The sequence below is a fragment of the Nipponia nippon genome, unplaced genomic scaffold (genome assembly GCF_047370975.1).
Source record: "Nipponia nippon isolate SJK-2023a ecotype South Korea unplaced genomic scaffold, ASM4737097v1 scaffold_3, whole genome shotgun sequence".
In the NCBI taxonomy this organism is placed as follows: Eukaryota; Metazoa; Chordata; class Aves; order Pelecaniformes; family Threskiornithidae; genus Nipponia; species Nipponia nippon.
The window spans coordinates 72407652-72427973 of record NW_028262347.1 but is presented as its reverse complement, the minus strand read 5'-3'; the positions used below and the strand labels follow the sequence as shown (position 1 = coordinate 72427973).

At 36.3% G+C, this 20322-nt stretch overlaps 1 protein-coding gene across 10 annotated transcripts in view; it reads right to left on the bottom strand.

Moving 5' to 3' along the window:
* Nucleotides 1-20322, bottom strand: part of PLEKHA5 (pleckstrin homology domain containing A5) — a 173778-nt gene that overhangs the window by 40833 nt on the left and 112623 nt on the right. For 5 of the 10 annotated variants that reach the window (XM_087765098.1, XM_087765100.1, XM_087765105.1 and 2 more), the window contains exons 6-11: nt 19512-19616; nt 17257-17329; nt 13987-14004; nt 13423-13523; nt 12390-12505; nt 4194-4661 (exon numbers count right to left, since the gene is read on the bottom strand). In XM_087765098.1, coding sequence (XP_087621224.1) covers nt 4194-4661; nt 12390-12505; nt 13423-13523; nt 13987-14004; nt 17257-17329; nt 19512-19616 — 881 coding nt within the window. The remainder of the gene's footprint in view (nt 1-4193; nt 4662-12389; nt 12506-13422; nt 13524-13986; nt 14005-17256; nt 17330-19511; nt 19617-20322) is intronic. The other 5 variants (XM_087765099.1, XM_087765101.1, XM_087765106.1 and 2 more) reach the window with 1 other exon arrangement.

Below are 20322 nucleotides of genomic sequence, written 5' to 3'. Positions count from 1 at the left end.
AATCAACTACGCTGATTAAATGCACCGTAGCAGCCAAAACTGGATCCTCTCTCTGATTAGCTGCTTGATTGAATAAGGCTAAGTGCCATGTCCTGCACTTGGGTCACAACAACCCCACGCAACACTACAAGCTTGGGGAAGAGGGGCTGGAAAGCTGCCTGGTGGAAAAGGACCTGGGGGTATTGCCTGACAGCCAGCTGAATATGAGCCAGCAGTGTGCCCAGGCGGCCAAGAAGGCCAATAGAATCCTGGTTTGCATCAGGAATAGTGTGGCCAGCAGGACCAGGGAGGTGATAGTGCCCCTGCACTCGGCACTGGTGAGGCCGCACCTTGAATACTGTGTTCAGTTTTGGGCCCCTCACTACAAGAAGGACATTGAGGTGCTGGAGCGTGTCCAAAGAAGGGCAACGAAGCTGGTGAAGGGTCTAGAGCACAAGTCTTATGAGGAGCAGCTGAGGGAGCTGGGGTTGTTTAGCCTGGAGAAGAGGAGGCTGAGGGGAGACCTTATCACTCTCTACAACTACCTGAAAGGAGGTTGTAGCGAGGTGGGGGTTGGTCTCTTCTCCCAGGTAACAAGCGACAGGACGAGAGGAAACGGCCTCAAGTTGCACCAGGGAGGTTTAGGTTGGATATTAGGAAAAACTTTTTCACCGAAAGGGTAGTCAGGCACTGGCACAGGCTGCTCAGGGAAGTGGTTGAGTCCCCATCCCTGGGGGTATTTAGAAGACGTGTAGACGTGGTGCTTAGGGACATGGTTTAGTGGTGGACTTGGCAGTGCTAGGTTAATGGTTGGACTTGATGATCTTAAAGGTCTTTTCCAACCTAAATGTTTCTATGATTCTATGATTATGCAATCCACATTTCATCTTTTTACCAGTTTAACAGTCTAGTAGTGTCAAGTTTAAATCGAATCTTGTAACTTGTCTATATGCTGGATAGGTCAAAGTTTGGAAGGCTTTGAAGTTCTATACTGTTTTCATATGAGTCCATTTTAAATGTTCTCTTTTTCAAAAGTGAAAAAGTCTCCTGTTGTTTCCCTACGAAAATCTCGAGCAATTACTACGGACATAAAAAAAATTATGATTTTTTTTTTTTTAAGAGCAGACCAAGGAAAAATAGCAGTAATTGTCTAATGAAATTATATTTTGCAATTGTCAAGGACAAGCTGTTCCATATCAGCTACTCAAGCAAAACAAATAGCAAAATATTCTTTGTTTGATAATAATGTTGTATTGCTTTTCAACTCGGATATGAATTCAAAGGCTTATTCTTTAATTTGTTGACACATGAAAATTCTGGAGTGCTACAGTCATTTAGCAACTTTCAGCATTAGTTGAAATGCAAAATTTTCCATACCGAGTATCGATGCATGCCTAAGTATGACAAAGCATTTCTTGTTTTTTCAGAGGACAAAATCTAGGTCATAAACATTGATTCACTCAACACTTATCTAAAATTCAGATTGAGCACTTCTTAAAGCCTTTTGCTACTGATCACATCTATGATAGATGCTTGCCCAGAGACAACAAAACTGATCTCAAATTGGACATAATTCAGCCATCAGAGGGCAGCATCTTCTAGCTACACCCCAGATTAATTCAAACTAAAATCTCTGCCACCACGAGGCACCAGAATCTGAAGACAGGTTGGAATGACTTCAGTGCCACGAAAACATTAAAGAAATGATGTAGGGCAAATGGTAAGGTAAACCAGCATTATGCATATTTGATCCTTATGGAATAACTATCAAGGAAATTGATGGTGGTAAAACCCACTTTTCACTGAAAATAGTTAAGCTGAGTATTTATGATCACCTGTAACATTTTGGAGATGAAAACTGCTATAAAGAGCTTTACATACAAAATCTGCTACAGTTTCTCAAGCTTTCCAAGAATTAATGAAGTATTATCCCCATTTTGTAGACTGGACAGCTTTCCATTCTGACAAAAAAAAAATATAAAAAAGGGAAATGGATTCTAAATCCTATTATTTTGCTGAAAAACCCGCTTAAATACCTCTAAAAAAATAAATACCTTTAAAAAAAAAGGTTTGTCTTCCTCAAGGCATCAGTTGTCTTTATTCGTGTAGCTCTTGCAAAACTAGATGTCTAGATCCATGATGGAAATGGCAGATAACAGCTTCAAGAATTAAAAACTGCATTGCCGTCATTCTCATTAATTTCACAGGAAATCAAACTAAGGGGTCAGTGTGTTCCTCTAAAAAATTAGTAGTTTTACAGTGAACCCTTTTCATTCCATACTGAGGACAGCCAACAGCTCCTATTTCATATATAGTTATTTAACAGAACCTGTTTGTTAACATTTTGGTATTCTTAAAGTCCTAATTTTTTTTCAGTCTGACACACCAGAGATACTCAGTTTGGTCCTCCATGATTTCTCTAACACATTGGAGAGACAGATGGAATGGAAAGCATCCTTGTTAAAAGTCAGAAACTTTTCCCCATTAAGTGAAGATTACTTGTCTCAAAAATTCAAGTTATGACTTGAACAGGTCTTATTACAAACAGACTTATTAGCCCCTCACCCCAACCTTAAGCTTTAACATACACTGGAGCTTCTTTCTACTCATTCACCAACTTCAATTCTAGTTAAAATTCTGTCTCCAGCCACAAACCGGCAATCTGAACGAAAATAAAATTTAAAATTTAAATGAAACCACATTCTAAAGACATCACTATACATTAGAAACTTGGATCATTATTCAAGGCCATTGTGAAATGGACATTATTCCACACAAAGCAAAAAAGATAGCTCAAGGCCAATTCTTTTTCTGTTTGCTACCGTTATGTAGAACTGCAGTTGAAAGCATACCGTTTATGCTATCAGTGTCACCCTTATTTAAGCAACAAGTGGCCTCTATAGTCAAGAATAAAATATTGTTAATTACTAATGTAATTAGTACTTCCCTCTACCCAATTCCCACAATGAGATCAGTTTTAGGGTTTATATACTTGTTCACAACTGAAAAATTGTACAGCTATTCAAATTTCTCCTGTTTGGTTGCAAGTTTTACAGTCCAATTTAAAAAAAAAAATCTAATTGCATCAAAGAGCCTTCTCAGTTCTCATTACACAAGCATATATAATAAAATAAAAGTCAGAGTGTGCAAGTTGCTCTCTGTACTGGAAGTTCAAACTTGATCAAACTACTTATGTTGAGTACTTCATGAAACACCACATTAACAATCCCTAATTATATTTAATGAAGGATTAAAGGCAATGAGGAAACGTTTAACCAATTTTGGCAAGTGTAAGTCAAACTAACGTAAAGTTATCAAATTTTTGAAAAAAATGAAAAGCCCTCAACCCCCATATTTTGAAATTTGCAGAAAACACATTTTCTGAACTTGGTTCTATTTTAAGCTCTGCTCTGCCATCCATCTATACGCAAAACCCCTGATTTCCAGCTCTTCAAAATACCTCCTGTGATAGCATCTCCGTTACTTCCTATCTAATAAAATATTAAAGAGTTTTATATTTTACTGCTAGACCTGCTTGTCTGTAATCCAGCCTGGAAGCAATGTCCCTACACTTCTGTCAGACAAAAATTGCTATCGGCACAAGATTCAATATCATTCACACATAATTTTAAAGCTTCATGAGTAAGAACTGGAACTCAATATTAGAACTGGGAGATGTTTAATTTCATGAGAACAGAAGCTTTAAGCACCAAGTTAGTTGGATTTCTATGACTTACTCTTAGGTAAAGCTTCTCTCTCTCTCTTCAATTAAAGATTGTTTAAAGTTTAAAAGTTCCCTGGAGTATTTTTGAAGAATTTTAAATAAAATACTATTACGAGAATTTGTGAACAAAAATGCAGAAGACAGGGCAATTTCAAGAACAGATTTTAAGAGGAAAAAGAACTATGATTGATGACACCTTCTTTCTGCTAGGATAGAGAAATTTCTAACACCCAAAAAGGGTTTCTGGCCATTTTTATTTATTAAGTTATTAATATAGTTTGATTTATTAATAATCACTCAAATGTTAATGAAAGAGAACCTTTAATAAATCTATTCTGAGCAGTCATCCAGGCACTTCGTAGAGAACAATGAATTATATATTTATGTAACACAGACCAAAAACTAAAGAATCTAACCAGGATACAAGTCTAAGTATTATTTGGTAGAAAGCCTAGCAAAAAAAAAAAAAAAAAAATTACATAGCACTTACCCTCTTGTTTCCTCTTCTTGCCCTTTTCCTCTTTGTATTTTAATCCACTGTTCCAATTGCAGCATTGAATTAGTTCTCTGCATAACTCGTTCAGACTCCATATGTGACTGAACCACATTGTGCTGACCTCCATCTCCAGTGTCTGCCAGGACAACACCAACAGCTTTATTCTCAGACCCATTTAAATGAACTGGTCTGAAGTGTCCAGCCTGAATTGTGGTTATGGGTAAAGTCCTGTATTCGGATCCCAAAGGATTTAGCTTTACACTGTTAATTTTTGTTAATGGTTTATCTTGCCCAACTTTCTGGAATCCATATTTTTCGGCTTCCAAAGCTTTCTTCTCCTCGTTTTTGTTCACTTCTTTGTTTTTCTGGTTATTTTGTGCCTCTGGCTTAATTAGCACCCGATGGTTTGAGATATTATTTGCCTCTCGAGGTGGTGTATGTTCAGTGGTTAACTTCTCTACTCTGGAAAGGAATATATGACAAGCTATAATATCAACAAAACATTCATTAAAAAATAGTAATAAAAAATGAAAAGTGAATATATTTGTGTTTATCAGGGTTCTTTCAGTGAATCCCTGTCCAGGTATTTTACACCAATATCTTGTCTTTGAGATAAAAATCCACGACATAGTTTTACAATAATCCAGGACAGGCTGTTTTTTTTGTTGTTGTGGTTTTGGTTTTTTTTGTGTGTGTGGTTTTTTTGTTTGGTTGTTTGGTTTTTTTTGCTTTGTTTTGTTTTTTTGGCGTGTGTTTGTTTTGATTTGGGGATGGTGGTGGAGTTTGATTTGTGGGGGTTTTTTTTGTTTGTTTGTTTGGGGTTTGGGGGTTTTATTTTTTTTATTGGAGAGCGTGTTTTTTCTTCCATGCTTCTCTACCTCTTTGCTATTTTAAAATAATTTATAACATGGGGTAATTTTTTTAAGCCAACTTCAAATTAACCCCCTAGAAAAAATGTGCACAAGAGGAAATAAAGCCAGAGTCTGAAAAAGTGGATGTTCAGTTCCTGTAGGCCTGGACTTTCAAACAGTAAAAATACTCAGTGGCTCTCCAAGAGCTAAAGCTTCTAGATGTCAACAGCCTGAAATTCAGATGATTTTTAAAGCCATCTTTAAAAATGGTAGCAGATTACATTGCTGACCAGCTTGTGATTCACAATACTGCTGAATTTAACGTATAATGAGCTCCTTTAAAGAAAGCAAACAACTTTTCATGGTCACTGGCATCAATTAGGTTTCTCTGGTATGTTATCACTTTGGCTGGCATACATTTTGTGGCAAATAACTGTGGTCTCCCTAATTTTAAGGGGGAAAATAGCTGCTGACTTAGGGAACTGTACCACAAAAATAATGATATTTTTAGAACAGTTACTGCTTTACAGTACTTACACAAGTACTCAATGTATGCAGTTCTATTAGCTATCTTCTTTTTAAAATTTCAGAATGTCAAGAAGCTGTATCTTTTTCCGTACTGTGACATGAACTGAACATCCAGCTCAGACAGTGACGGCTTTTTTCCAGTTTACTAGAAAAAACCCACAAAAACCTTAAAATGTTTTGATCAACATTTTTTGGTATGGGAGGAAAGAAGAGGAAGAAATATAATTCCTTTAGATTACATCTCTGCATAAAACCAAACCAAGAACAAAACTTTATTTTAAGATGATGTCAAATTAACCTTTCACAGTTTTGCATCTTTTTTGCAAATGCATTATTCATCTTTATAACTGTATCCAGTTCAAGTGCCTAATCCGTGTGTAAAAAGGCCATCACATACACAACTGACCAAGAGCACAAGTATGACTGCTCCTCTGAAAAATGCTCTAGTTCCAAGCAGAGTAACTACATACATAGCTACAATTATTTTTGCTTACCCCATCTTTAACATGAGGCTTAATGTGCAACAAGTCTACACTTCCCCAACGGATTATTTAAGCCATGAATTCCAAACAAGCCAACAACTATCTGGGACAGAACCCCAGCAAATACATAAAGGACTGAAAACCGTATGGTCCTTATAAAATACTACCTACTGCTAATAATATTGGACACTCAATTTTAAATGCACCTCCCATTACCATCCTACTCTTGCTCTGAATTCTCCATGACACGAAAGGAATCAAGAGAATCCTGCCTTGACAGGTACACCATTTCAAATGTTTCAGTCAGAAATAGCAAGACATCAACGTCCTCTGCATACTGAACATGAGTCAGAATGAAATGCTCATGCAGTTTGCATGTTAACAAAGGGTGCGATTTTTCTTCCCCGTGCCTCTTCCTGACAGAGCTGTGATGATCCCAATCTCTGCTTGATACTTCATAATGTTATAAAAGTCCTCTAAAATTCACTCTATTAATAAGTAGCTCAAAATAGTCCTTTTCTTTCAGTGATTATTCCTGAGCTGCCAACGTGAAAGCATACACACATGTCAAACGTATTACAAATGAAAACATTCATAGCAATAATCTAACATAAATATCTCTTTGGCTATATAAGTCAGCATTATTTTTAAACACAGTGGGTTTTTTCTCATACATCACCATTAAATGCAGAGGTTACATACATCTGATGTTTTCTGCTAGCAGAAAGGAGAGGGTAATATTTCTGCCAACGAAAACTTTTACAGAAAAAAACCTCAATGTAGAATGAGCTTTTATGTAAACTTTTGTAGGGGAGGACACATGTGGTGGAACTGCTTTTCTGTAATTTCCAAGTATCAGCAAAGAAATGCTATGCTAATCTCCTACTGCAATTTAAAAGTGAGGTGTTTTCTTTGTATTTTTTTCCCCAAAAACTTTAAACTGTTCCCAAGACCAAACATTTCTGCCTAGGTTCCTTCTCAAGATTATGGAAAAAAACTGGATCACCTCCTCCCTCCCACCTCAAAACTGTACTACCCAGTGTTCTACCACAAACTAAAGGAATTCCCCACACAGCAAAGTGAATGAAAAACTCCATTTCTCACAATTATCAAGACAAAAAATGTGTGTTAAAATGTCCGTTTTCAGCAAGCGCTCAAGAGCTTACAAATAAATGTAAGGACTACCTTGCAAATAATCATAAACACAGGCATTAATACATGCAACATGCCTTAACAGTACCACCTACCCCCTTATATAGCACTTTATATCAATCTTTCTCAAGGTGCTTTACAGCAGAGAAGCAGTTGCCATTTTACAGATGGAAAATCTGTGGTGCAGAGGGAGAGTGGCATCTCTAGGGACATTCATCAGATAGGTGGCAAAGCCAAGACTTGGCACAGCGTTCGATTCACCCTATCATAGTACTTTCCACTGAGATCTTAATTAAAAAACAAACCCTAAAAATCACAGAATTGTTTTTCCAAGCAATCTCTATGCTGTATCACTTGCTACTATGGTTATACACAGCAGAGCCAAGCATTTATATTTGACATTCTTTGCGATGGTGTAGAGGCTGAATGACTGACATTCAAATAGACTTTTGGGCTCTCCTTTAACTTGGTGCATCAAATCAGTCAACTCGATGTGAACAAGAGATCTCTTTCCACAGCAAAGGATCCAAATGGGAAAGAATTATCAGAAACGAATAGGTAAATGTAAGAAACATAAATCCATATTTATATATTTGGCTCCGTATTTATATCTGTCTCTCAAAGATGTTCAACAAGACCTGCAAGGTATTTTGAGGAGGGGAGAGGGAGAAGACAAAAGAGAATGAGCATTGAACATATGTATTTCAGCATATACTGAATGCAATTTGGAGGTTTCTACAACAAAACAGGAATATGTATGGAACAGTAATACAGGAAAAGTACTATTTTCTGCTTTTTTATATAAGTAAATAATTCTGAAAGGAGAAGGAGTGTAATCAAGCATCAGACAGACATGAAGACTGATTTAACAAAACCAGGCAGAGGCATTTGAAAAGAAAAAGCCATCTTTTCCAAACACAGTGACGTCGGTAAACCCCCACTGTGGATGTTGTTATGCTAACAAGTGCTTTTTTGGCAGCTTAGCTTATGCTATTCAGGGAGAGTAACTACACTAGGAGAAGAAAAAAAAAACAACAAACCACTCTTTTCTTAGTACATGCTACATCACTCAGAAGAAACAAAAGCTCTGGCACACACAGCCGACAGTGAAAGGATAGAAAAATGATGCTCTTAAATATGGGAGAGTAGATGAATCAGCATTTAGGGTAAAAATGATAAATCGTTATGTTGGTGGACATTAGCATCTACAAACACAAGCAAGCAATCAGTACTCATAGATAAAACTTTACTGTGGTCTGCAGTGATACAACATGGAATGAGTAAGATGTTTTGCTAATCCAGAGAGGTTGTTTGAGATTATATTTTGAGTCATAAGCTTAAACAGTTTCTCACTGACTAAAGTATTGTATTTAATTATTTTGATTATTAAACTTGAATTTACTATCTAGGTTAAATTAAAACAAAAGTGTTTAGAAAGGAGTAATTGCAGTTAAGTCAATAGGACCAAATAATATTTGTCCTTCCCAGCAGTTATACATCAAAAGGGAGTTTTTCTGCTGTGACTGCAGATCAGTTCTAAAAGAAATGGCTATATTTTCATTTTCTCACCTCAGTATCTCATTTCTGTATTATGTGGCTAACTATATGTGGAAAGTAAGAGTATTTTATGGAAAACCAGGCAAAATCCCCACAACTTAATGTTTTAAATAGTCCTTTTATCTTTTTTTCTCTCCAAAGAACTCACATCCTCAGAAAAATAAAGATACAGACTGCAGCTCTGAAATCTTTTAAAGTTGAAACATTCAATTTAACAGACTGTTGGGTTTGGATTTCCAGAGTATCGTAAGCAGTGAAGTACCTTGACTTCTAGATTTAAAGAACTATACTGTAAGAACTCTGACTTATCATTAGGCAGTTTTTATTAACAAGCAGTTAAGAGCGGCTCAACATCAGCTTGCATAAATGTTTAAGGAAGTAAGTTCTCAGTAACTCTAGCTACTGTAAGTATCTAGTCTGTTAGAAAACTGTTTTCAGTACAATGTTAGAACCCCTCAAAAAAACAGAATCAAGAAACAAAGGCACTGGCTGGATTTGACTGAACCAAAATCATTTATGCTTAGAGCTATGTGCATGCCAAACTTTAGGCTACTTAGAGATGAGGTAATACAATACTTAATACTTAACAGATTTTTACAGGGAAGAAAGAGTATTTCTTCTGGATAAGATCATATCCTGCTACATGGTTCATTTTAAGAACCGGTTTGACAGCCAAAAGATGGATTCTTCAGAAAACAGATGTCTGGAGGATTTTCTTCCTTACTGTAGCTAACTGACATGAAAGTCTTTGAGAGTTCACTGGGCTGGAAATGTAATTTCTCTCAAGTAATTATTTTAAGACTACTAACAAACTTTTCAAAGAGGTCACATCTACTTCTGTTTCATTCTAGGGTTTCTTGCCTGAATTAAAACAACACGATGGTGTTACCTAAGTTGCTTTTCTTGTTGCTTTTCTGACACTTGTTTTGGCTGTTGGCAAGCCCGTTCTGCCCATGATATCCAGGCAGAAAACTACTGAGTTTGCTGCTGAGTGCTTTTTTTACTTATTTACTCTACACTGATTCACCAAGGAGTAAGATAAGCACCCAAAGCAAGGCAAGGCAGATTGCAGGAGCACATGTAACTGGATGAAAAGCGTTAGAAAAGCTCAGCTGTACTGGGAATCCCCACTGTTTGCCTATACGCTGCCAAACACCTGAAATAGGCAGACATCAGTGTTGGAACAGGCACTGCGGCTGAAAGAAGGGGGTAGGAGTGCATGGCCAAGTATTTCGGGAGGCTGGAACACCCTTCACGGAGGCGGACTGCACGTCTGTCTTGTCAGAGCAGCCATGGCACTGCAGCCTAGGAAGGACGGCTAGTCTGCAAAGCTGTGCTGGGAGCCAGGGTGAGCTCACTACAAGTCTTGCTAGACTGAGGCAGCAAACATGACTGTACAACTATATTAGAGAACTGCACAGGAAAGTGGGTATTTACATTACCATTTTGGATTGCTTCTTATGTTAAAAGAAATGTCACAAGTAATAATGGAACATCTGTCTATATAATTAGGCGTATGAAATATCTTCTATAGAGAATTGACTATTATGGGAGAGACCATGAAGACGACGCTTATTAAGGAGGCTCTGTCAGATGGAGATGTACTTTTTTCACATTAATTTTTTTCTACTACAAAGATGTCCTCTTCAAACGTTCAATCTTCACAGTATTGCAAACACCAAAAGAAGGTCATTTCACTGGTTCAAAGAGATTCACAATGGCCCACTTCAGTATTATTCCCCCTACGAAGTGCTTATACAATCAATACCTGGGTTTTGTTTGAACTTAAGTGGGTCTGATTTGGCTTAATCATTTCTCCATCTATAAGCTACCACAGCTATCTGCAATAGACTTACAATGTGAATCAAACCTGATTTCTCAGATTAAGTTTATTACTCACTAAGCTAAATGAGATATTTTGTCAAGGTAACACCATTCTTTTAAATGCAACCTCTCAGAAGCTCTGAATGAAGAAATTAAAAGGTGAAAATGCTATTAAGTATCTACTTGCTTATGCTCTATCTCACTCCGCTCATCCCTTCCCCATATCATCTATTGTTCCCAAAGAGCAGGAGGGTTACAGGAGACAAAGAACATAACATCTTCATACATAACATGAAATAATACATAATCAGATCAAATTTCATTGTGGTAATTGGACCTACCACTCCTCCTTTCTACAAGCTGAAATCTTTTATTTTCAGTAATTTGGGGAAAAACAAACACGACAGCTGAGAGCTTGAAGCATGTGTGTTATTTTTCCATGGTAGAGAACAATGTATTTTTCTATGAAGGTACTTCACTATGCTGTCCAATGCAAAGAATGAAATACTTCATATATTATCTATGTATTTAAAGGATATTAGAGATGAAAGCTAAGATTTCAACCTTTTGTTTAAGATTAGTGACTAAACGGTGGCACAGGTACAAATTTAAAAGTGTTCTGAGTTTACAGTTATCCTTCTGAATATCCCACAGACTGGTGCAAGTAAAAGTTCCACTACATTTGACTGAGAAGCTTACAAAATATTAAAACGTGTAAGACAAAGTGTCTAATCATTCTGCATTCCATTTTATGCTTCTGCCAGCATCATACTGGAACATGGGATATAGAAAAGTCAGGAACAAGTTAACAGGAATGACTTGCACTAGTGATGCAAAATTCAGGAAGACTGCTTGTATTTTGACAAGAAGTTCAATGTGCTCACTCTTCCACAAAAATTGTACCTTTTCCTTCTTCTGTGTCTATGGAATTTTTTACCTTTTTTTTTTCCCCCTCCCCCCTTTTTAAAAAAAAAAAACAAAACTTAAGATTTCTCAGCATTGCTGCCACTCATCTGGCTCCAGTGTAGCAGGAACTAACAGAGTGCAGACGTAGATCAAATGACAGAAGCCATCAGCAATAATTTCTGTGCCATCAATAACAAGAAGCTATTAAGTTTTCCATTGGTGGGGTTTCCATTATAGATGACATGGAGCCAACCCAAAGGACAACATTCAGAGAGAAAATGACTCTTACTGGATAGACAGCAACAGACAATATTCAGTTTCCGAGAACACAAGGCTTCCAGTGATAACTTGCTTTTCATTGTCAACATATGGATACATAAAGGATAAGACTCCAGATCAGGTAAGTACAAATTTGATGACAGCTTAATGACAAACAAGAATGGCTCCCCACAGGTTGTCCATAGCTGCAACTGTTTAATTTAGCCAGAAACTATGGCTGTGAATTTGAAACTTATGACAAGTTTAAGCCAAAGACTACCACCAGTTGAGCTGCTATTGCTGTTCGGGTCAGGAGGGCAGGGGAAGTCAAACATGCCTGCACATAGTATTTGCCATTGCACTTCTTTTGATGCAGCTGGCTAAAGCAAATAGTCAGGTTTTTGTCCTCTAGACCTTTACTCTCAAGGCATCCGTATTCAGAACACAACTTAGATTTTTACTACTTCAAAATTTTATCCGACGTTGATAAATTAGTAAGGGTTCTTCAATATAAGGAGAAATTACTTCAGTCAATTTACATTCTATTTTAATGTATGCCCTTTCATTTAAATAAATCAATTTAAATATAAGGAAGAAATACACTGTGCCACTGTTTTGAAAATACACATTACCTTTTCACAGGCTCTGTCTGCACAAGTGCTGCATCTGTCATGGCTTTCATCCACAACTCCATTTCCTTCCCTGTATCTGTGCAGAAATAATACGTCCTCATGTTTGGATGAGCTGCCTGATTGGAAATGACATGGTCATTGCAATAAAAATGTAAGATTCTGTAAAAAGAAAAGAGGCAAATAATGTTACTGTATACTTGCTCTAAAATCAGATTTCTGCAAATAATATTATCAGAAAAAATATCAGAAGGAATACTTCAATGTTTCTCTGTCACTGCATTCATATTTTCAAAATAATTGCCTATAATTTTCAATTATAGCTGCCTCTTCATTAATACACTCAATAAAATGCCCTTAAATTTCCTCAATCTATTAAAAACTGTCTTGACTATCCATTAATGTAAATTAATATAATTATTATAAATAAGATTTTGGCATAGATTTTTGCAGTCTGAATGATACAGTAAGTTTTAATTTGTACTTACCATAGTAAAGAAATGATGTGTTGCTTAGGAGGCCAAAAGAAGAGCGAAAAGGAGCTCATCAAACAAACAAAAAAAAAAGTCAAGAGAAAATATTTAGTAGAGTGATTTATATAATGATTAAAAAGATTAGCTGTGAAACACTCCTAACAATAATTCATGTAATATTGTGATTTAAGTGATAATAAACCTTCGTTTTTATTTATATGTAAAGATACTTCATATCTAAATAACTAAAGAACTTTCATTAGTGGGTAAGTCTAGCTGCAGATACAGTTTATAATTCTTACACACCACACAGTCTTTAAGATCCATGAACTAAAAATAAAAGACTAATAGTAAGTGATATTCATCCATTTTCTTATTCTAGTAATTATGTCTATATTTACATCAGGCTAAATACTTGAATCCTCTGCTACCATATCATGCAAAAGTCAGTCTCAGAAGCTGTTTGTCAATCCTGTTTTGCATAACAACTCAGTAAAGAGTTCTGTTCACTAGGCTATTGTGCTTTCAGACATAAAATTAAACTGAAAATTTGATTCCCTTACCTTAAAGGCATATTTGCGGTTAATATGGTCCTCAGGAGAAAGCACAGATATCTGAAAACTAGGTAGAAGTATGCTACCTAGTATTCCTTCTTCTTTCTCATCTGTGAATGTATAGTCTTTGATTAGAGAAACAAAGTGTTTTGGCACATACTTCTTGTATTCAGACCCTTCAGTGAAACTCTGTACTTAACAACACAAGACCAGTAACAAGACATTTACCTCGGAAGCAAATGCATTAGAGAATCAGAAAGCCAGACTGATTTGTTACGTAGGTGTCTGTATACAGTCTCAGAAGTGTGCAGTCCACAAGAGCAACTGTGCGGTCCTTCTTTGCCAACACATGCCACAGAACCCACATCACACAAGTGTGCGATCCCAAAAACCTGCTAAGCACTGTGAAATCCAGGCCATTTGAATATGGCCACCCTCAACTTCTTCCCCAAGATGGACAAGCATAAAAAACCCTCCTGAGAGTGCCAGCTCTGCAAGTTAAAGTACATGGTCTACCTTATGGAAAACACCACAAATAGCTTCACCTAGAGTTTTCTGGGGAGCAGTGCTTACCTGCATATGACTTCAGAGCTGAAAAGTAGATGGAAGTCAAGCCTCTAATTCAGTGACAAGAGTAATACCTGCTATCTATTGCCTGCTCAGTAAAAACTGCAAATACTCATGAGAGCAGAAGTATTTTAAAATACTGTTTATGATTATTGGTCTTTGAGAAAATTTGCACGTTCCTCTTCTGGTATTGGGCATATTAAGCTACGAGGCTGTTATGATTCCCATGAACAGTTTACACTCAATTAAATTCTATTTGTAAGAATGCATATGTTTCAGATCATTTGTAAAAAGCAAACAAAAATCCCCCAAACCAAACACCCTTTTTGAGAATATTGTTTTTCCGTATAATTTTAGAACAATACATTACAATAATAAATCGACATTTTAATTGGAAGGAGCAACCAGCTTTTAAATCCAATTATACTTTAATAAAGGAATAATTGGATGCAATTCACAAAGTCAATCTTAACTGTATTTCAGACACAGAACTTCTATTTACAACCAGTATCTTAGGAGACTGTCCCCCATAACACTATACTTAGTTGAGGATACTGTGCACAACAAAGGACTACGTATCTATGAAAATAAGATGAAAACCTAGATACTCCAAAGTTTCAAGCACAGAAAATTTATACTGTTATGATTAAAATACATGTAAACAGCACAAAAGGACTACCTCTTATACCCAGATTTAAAAATCTTTTCCTGGTTCTTGTTTACTCAGTAAATTCTGAAAAGCCACAACTTTCATTTAAGTTATTCATATGGGGAAAGCTCTGCCCAGCCATATTAGCATTACACAACATGTTAGATGTAAAAATTATGCTTTCTTGGAAGGTTATTTAATTGGAGAACTGAGCATAAAATTATTCTGATTAAAAGGTAGAAAAGAAACGAAGAGAGCACATTTACTTTCAGGTACTCAACTGTACTCATAAGTATGCCTGAAACCATCCCATCTCTCCCTCTCAAATATTTACTCCTTGCTAGCCACACACACACGCACACACACACAGAGACACACACACTTCTGCCTTTTTTCCCCTGTGCCAGAATGCATGGCAAATGTTGGTGTTTACTTTATTTGGACTGATGTTTTGGGGAAAAATTCCCTTCTGCTAGATTATACTCTGACTTATGCCTAAGTCACACCCACTAGTGCATTAAGCATTTTTGTTCCACTGAACAGCTGCATGTCTGGAGGACTTTGGTCTTTGTTAAAGACATACCGCTACATTCCATTTCCAGATTTTTAACAATCTGTTTCCCATCAGACTAGCTTTTATCTACACATTACACTGCCCCATACCCATCTTTACTTGTATGCTGTGTATGCATAATACAAGAGAAAAATAGCAGATATTCTGTCCATTTCTAAGATCTTTTATTTGTTGCAACAATAGCCTTCCAATACGAAAGCGGGCAGTCTTTTATCCCTCTGTGAAACAGAAAGAGTATTCTCTAAGCTCTGAAAAAATAAAATGAAATAATTTTTCTTTTCATCTATAAATTAGATTTAAGCATTAGCTGCTACTACTGTAACACAATTGTAAAAGTTCAGTAAGATTTACTAACAAAACTAAAACGCAAAACCAAAAAACCCCCAGCAACCACAGCCGCATAACCAGAAACACTGTTTGCGATCTGGGAGTAAGTGCATGGCTGCCTCCTTTCAATTTTTTCAATATCTGAGACAGAATTAACAAAAAAAGAAAAGCACAGGGTTTAGAGTGCAAGTTTTGTGTATTTTGGTAGCCATTTCTAATACCTTTAAGACTATCATTATACATGTTTCATTACAGCTTATCAGCTTTAACTGCTTTCTAGTAAGTGAATGATAGCTAAAAGCTAAGTTTATCATGTAAACAATTCAGACTATTCTGCTTTTATTTCAGCTTATTTGGCACACTAACATGTAGAAAAAAAAATAAGATTATAGAGCTGTTTGGATTTATTTTATTTGTTGTTGGTTTTGCTTATTGCCTTTCTTGTTTTATTTTGAGATACTTCATGTGCAGTGCTTTAAGTCAATTTAATCTGTTCTTAAGGCAGCTAAAAGCAGCACTTTCTTTAGAACCTTTGGAAGAGAGAGCCTGAAGACTTGCTTAAAATAAGAAAATAAGAAAACCCTACAAGAAAGCACAGAGTATATAATGACCACTTAACTAAATGCAGTGTAATTGTATTACAATCGATGCCTCCATGACTGAAATCATAGCCTAATTTTGACTCAGCAGTGGTTTATCCAACTATATACACTTCTTGGGGTAAAGAAACAAAGTCTAATGATTATATTTCAATAATTCAGAATTTGTTAACTAAAACAGTTACAAAGCTTTTGTGTTTCATGACCTGATTTTTCTTGATTAGAATAGAATCATGCTGCACTTTAACAGAGCAGCATTTAAATTCATCTGTCACTGCTTTCAGCATCACCAGCATCAACACCACTTCTACCAATTCTAAAGTCTTATTCTAAGCTGAAACCCTTTCTTACCCTTCACAAGGCTGCAGATGGCCCTAACTGTTCATTTTCCTCTATTTTGGCATGCTTTACAATCCTCTTTGCTCTTGGCCTCCTTTAAACTTTTATGGTTGTACACCTTATTTCAGGATTGAATATGTTTCCGTATGCACAAGTCCCATTTGTTTATCCCCTCAGGAGCACTACAATTAATAATGTGTAATGGTGAAGGAATCGGTTTTCTAACATGCATATCTCCAGACTAGAATTATAAGCAGCTAATTTTTCCCATGTAAAATAAATCTCATGTAGCTACATAAGGTTGCTAACAGATTTCTTTCTTCCAAATACAGCAGAGACTTCTACTCATATGGAATTGGACAACATTTCACTTTATACGTATTCATGAACACTGATTAGATTCCCAAAAGGCATATATAACCCTCTTTATCATTCCAAAGGCAGAGTTTCAGCTCCCCTGCACTACCCCTCTTTCCTATCCCCATTTCAGATACTTCATTTGCATGAAAAATCAGATTTAACCTGGCATATTTGGTTCCTAACAACAGAAGCAGTGAGAAAACTGCAATCCAGAATTTAATAAAAGAGGTGGCTGTGAATGGGTTTGCTCTTTGAGCGTACCTTATAGGCAGGAAGCAATTATGTGAAATTGTTAATTAAGAAACAAGGGAGAAAAAAAAATTCACCCATTAAGTTAAGTAGCAGCTTCATTTTTCTTACATTTGAGTGTCAAAATTTATCTGCTTCCAGTAAAATTAGCAAACAAAGCTTTCCTGAGTGGAACTTACCTCTGTAGTAGAAGAGACACAGGTCCGAGAGCACAAACCACCGTTTCTTCCACAACTTCATTCCAGTACTATCCTGTATTAATCAAAGTGATCAAGTAAGAACTTTCAGACTGTTAATAGTAACAGTTCATAAAGGAAACCAGGTACCACATAAATGTGGTGGTGTGCTAGCAGTTCATTTTCTTGGCAAAGATAATTTAAGTATCTTTGACTTCTCATCACAGACTCGACACTGCAAACAAAGATCAGAACCCAGGAAGCCTGAAGTCAACATGATTCAAGAATCAATGAAATGAGAGCCCATTATTTTCGCATGCTAGAGACTACAACCGACTGTTAACTGAAAAAAATGTATACTTTTTTTTAAAAAAGGAAAAGATAAAGGTAATATTTGGGGTACATCCTCTGTTTTCTGAAGAAACTCTCACTGAACTTCGTCTTCTACTACCACTCATATTTCTTTGCCAAATAAAATTTCTTTCCCAAATAAAGTTTATTCCTAAAGTAATTTCATTTTCTTTTATGCTTATAACTAATTTACACTGCACAACTCAGAATGAAAGACTGCCACCACTACTGCAGTGTAAATAAGCCAGAGCATTGCAGCATGCACATCCTAGTAGAATCAGATTTAATAAATATGTTAATTTGTTCCAAGAAGAAAGGTACACGTGAATTATCAATATTCTTGTAGTATAAAGGTTTTGTGACAATCAAGAGAAGGGATTCTATAATGAAAAACTGTGGGGTGGGGTTGGTTTCGTTTTGGGGTTGTTTTGGGGTTTGTTTGAGAAAAGTCAACATAATTTTTAGCCTCATATTTCAAGCTCTACTCTTTTTTGGGGTGGGGGAAATGAGCTGAAGGAGGCAGAAGAAAGGGTAAAGCACGCATTAGCTAGGAAATATTATTCAGAAAAAGTTAAAAAATCCTTTGCCACAAACATTTTCATAAATCAAATAACTAAACACTTTATAGCACTGTCCTCCTGAGGACTTCAAAGTGGTTTAACAAACACTAATGAAGTCTGGAAGCACTGTCCATAGCAGTCAGCTCCTATTTCACAGCTGGAAAGGCAGACACAAGGAGGGGAGACTGCCTTCCTTACCTCACTGACAAGGTCACTGACACAGTAGCGGATTAGGATGCCAGACCCCTGGCCCAAAGGACACTGACCATAATAATCAACTGTATGATGTGAAAATACCCAAACTTCTTCAGTATAAAGGATTATCACAAACCCTCAGACAGACTTTCTGAAGAGGCTGTTATGCAACGCCACATTTATTCCATCACTCAAAAACACCAACAGGTTTCTACATGACCACCTATAAAATTCTGCCAGCAATGAGACATGCTAGGAATGATCTTCCGGCCTTCTTCAGACATAGCAGAGAGGCACACAAAACGATTGTGTGGTTCTCATATTTTAAATTCTTTCCTACTTTAAAGTACGTCCTTTTTGTATCAGTGGATTTACTAATTATTGTTCCCTCTTGATTGTGATTATGTCCTAATATGGTAACAGTTATGTTCACAGTAAACACCTTCCAAAAAAAGAGTTGACTCTCAACTTAAAAATTAGTAGAAAAGTGACAGAAGAATGGCATTACATGCAATGAAACAGCACACCCTGAGTCAAACAAAACTTGCTGTTCTCTGTGATTACACAAACATGTTAAGAAAGTTATCTTACTATCAAAAAGAAGCCTGCACAAGCGTTCACTGTAAGCTTCTGAAGATAGCAATCTGTCGGTAAAACTCTTGACTAAATTGGCTTTCAATTACTACTACAACATGGAAACATACAGCAACTCCTTTTCTTACAAAAAACAAGCAACACAGCATTTAAATCATTTTACACATAAACCCTGTCTAATGGTATGCACCATCATCATCATCAACAGCATCCAGAAAGCTATGTGGGTCATACCAGTCTATCGGAGTAGGGACACTAAATGACACTACAGATCCAAAATTACATATACACATTTGCCTCAGATGAGTTTAAATGACAGGTTTTTACAGGGTTCTTGGTGGATTTATAAAATATATTCCTAATATGGTGTAATCAGTTTTGCTGTTCAATTTTTTGATCCAATAAGTAGCTAATTAATTAGAACACCATGTGTCAGTTCCTCATGGTTTATAGCTTCACTCTGGTATTGCTATCATTGTATTTTATGCAAATGATTGTCTTTTGTACATTATACACCTTGCCAAAAAAAAAAGAAGGGGGTGAAAAGGGGAAGAGTACCTGTTTGTAGAGCCAGCCACGTCTGACAACTGGTGCATTAGGATTTCTCTTTATTGAGTTTGATCTCTTTCCGAAATTATGAACTTTCTTTGAAGAGCGTGATGTCTAAATTGAATTGAACAGGTTAAAGAAAACATGACATTATTATCTGTTGAAAAATCATAACACATTTTCTTTTCTTTAAGATCTTTTTCTTATACATGTTCCTCTGGGGGACTGCAGAATACAAACTGTATTCCTTTTTTAGATAGATAATTATTATGATGGTTCTGCTGGCTTCAGCATTATTTTTTTTTTCCTCTGCAGAAAATGTAAAGACAAATCCCAAGACAAGTACTTAATTTTTTTACTTTTTTTAACAAGAAAAAACAACCAAATACATATCTGATCTTCTTATAAGGTATGTAAGAAAGCCTACCAAGCTGGAGAAAGAGAAGTAAAATTAGCAGAACTATCATTAATTATGAAAAATTGCATCACCTGGGCAAGAAAACTCTAGTCTTTCCTGCTTCCAACACTGGCCTAACAAATAAAAACTTGTTCAGTTTTCAACAAGATATAATTCAAAGGCTTCTCATTGAGTCTCCCCCTTTCCTAACATATATTAACTTTTTAAAATTCTTTCTTCCCCCCTCAAGAGCCCTTTGCTCTATGATCTCTTGGCTGGTTCGAATATTCATTATTTTACCTGCTTGCACTAAGGCCTACTTTGAATCTTTTGCCCATAAACTCTAGTGCTTATATCTGCTGTTGTTTAAACCTTTTACATCCCTACAGCTATGCAATGATCACAGATGATTACGAGAAGTAG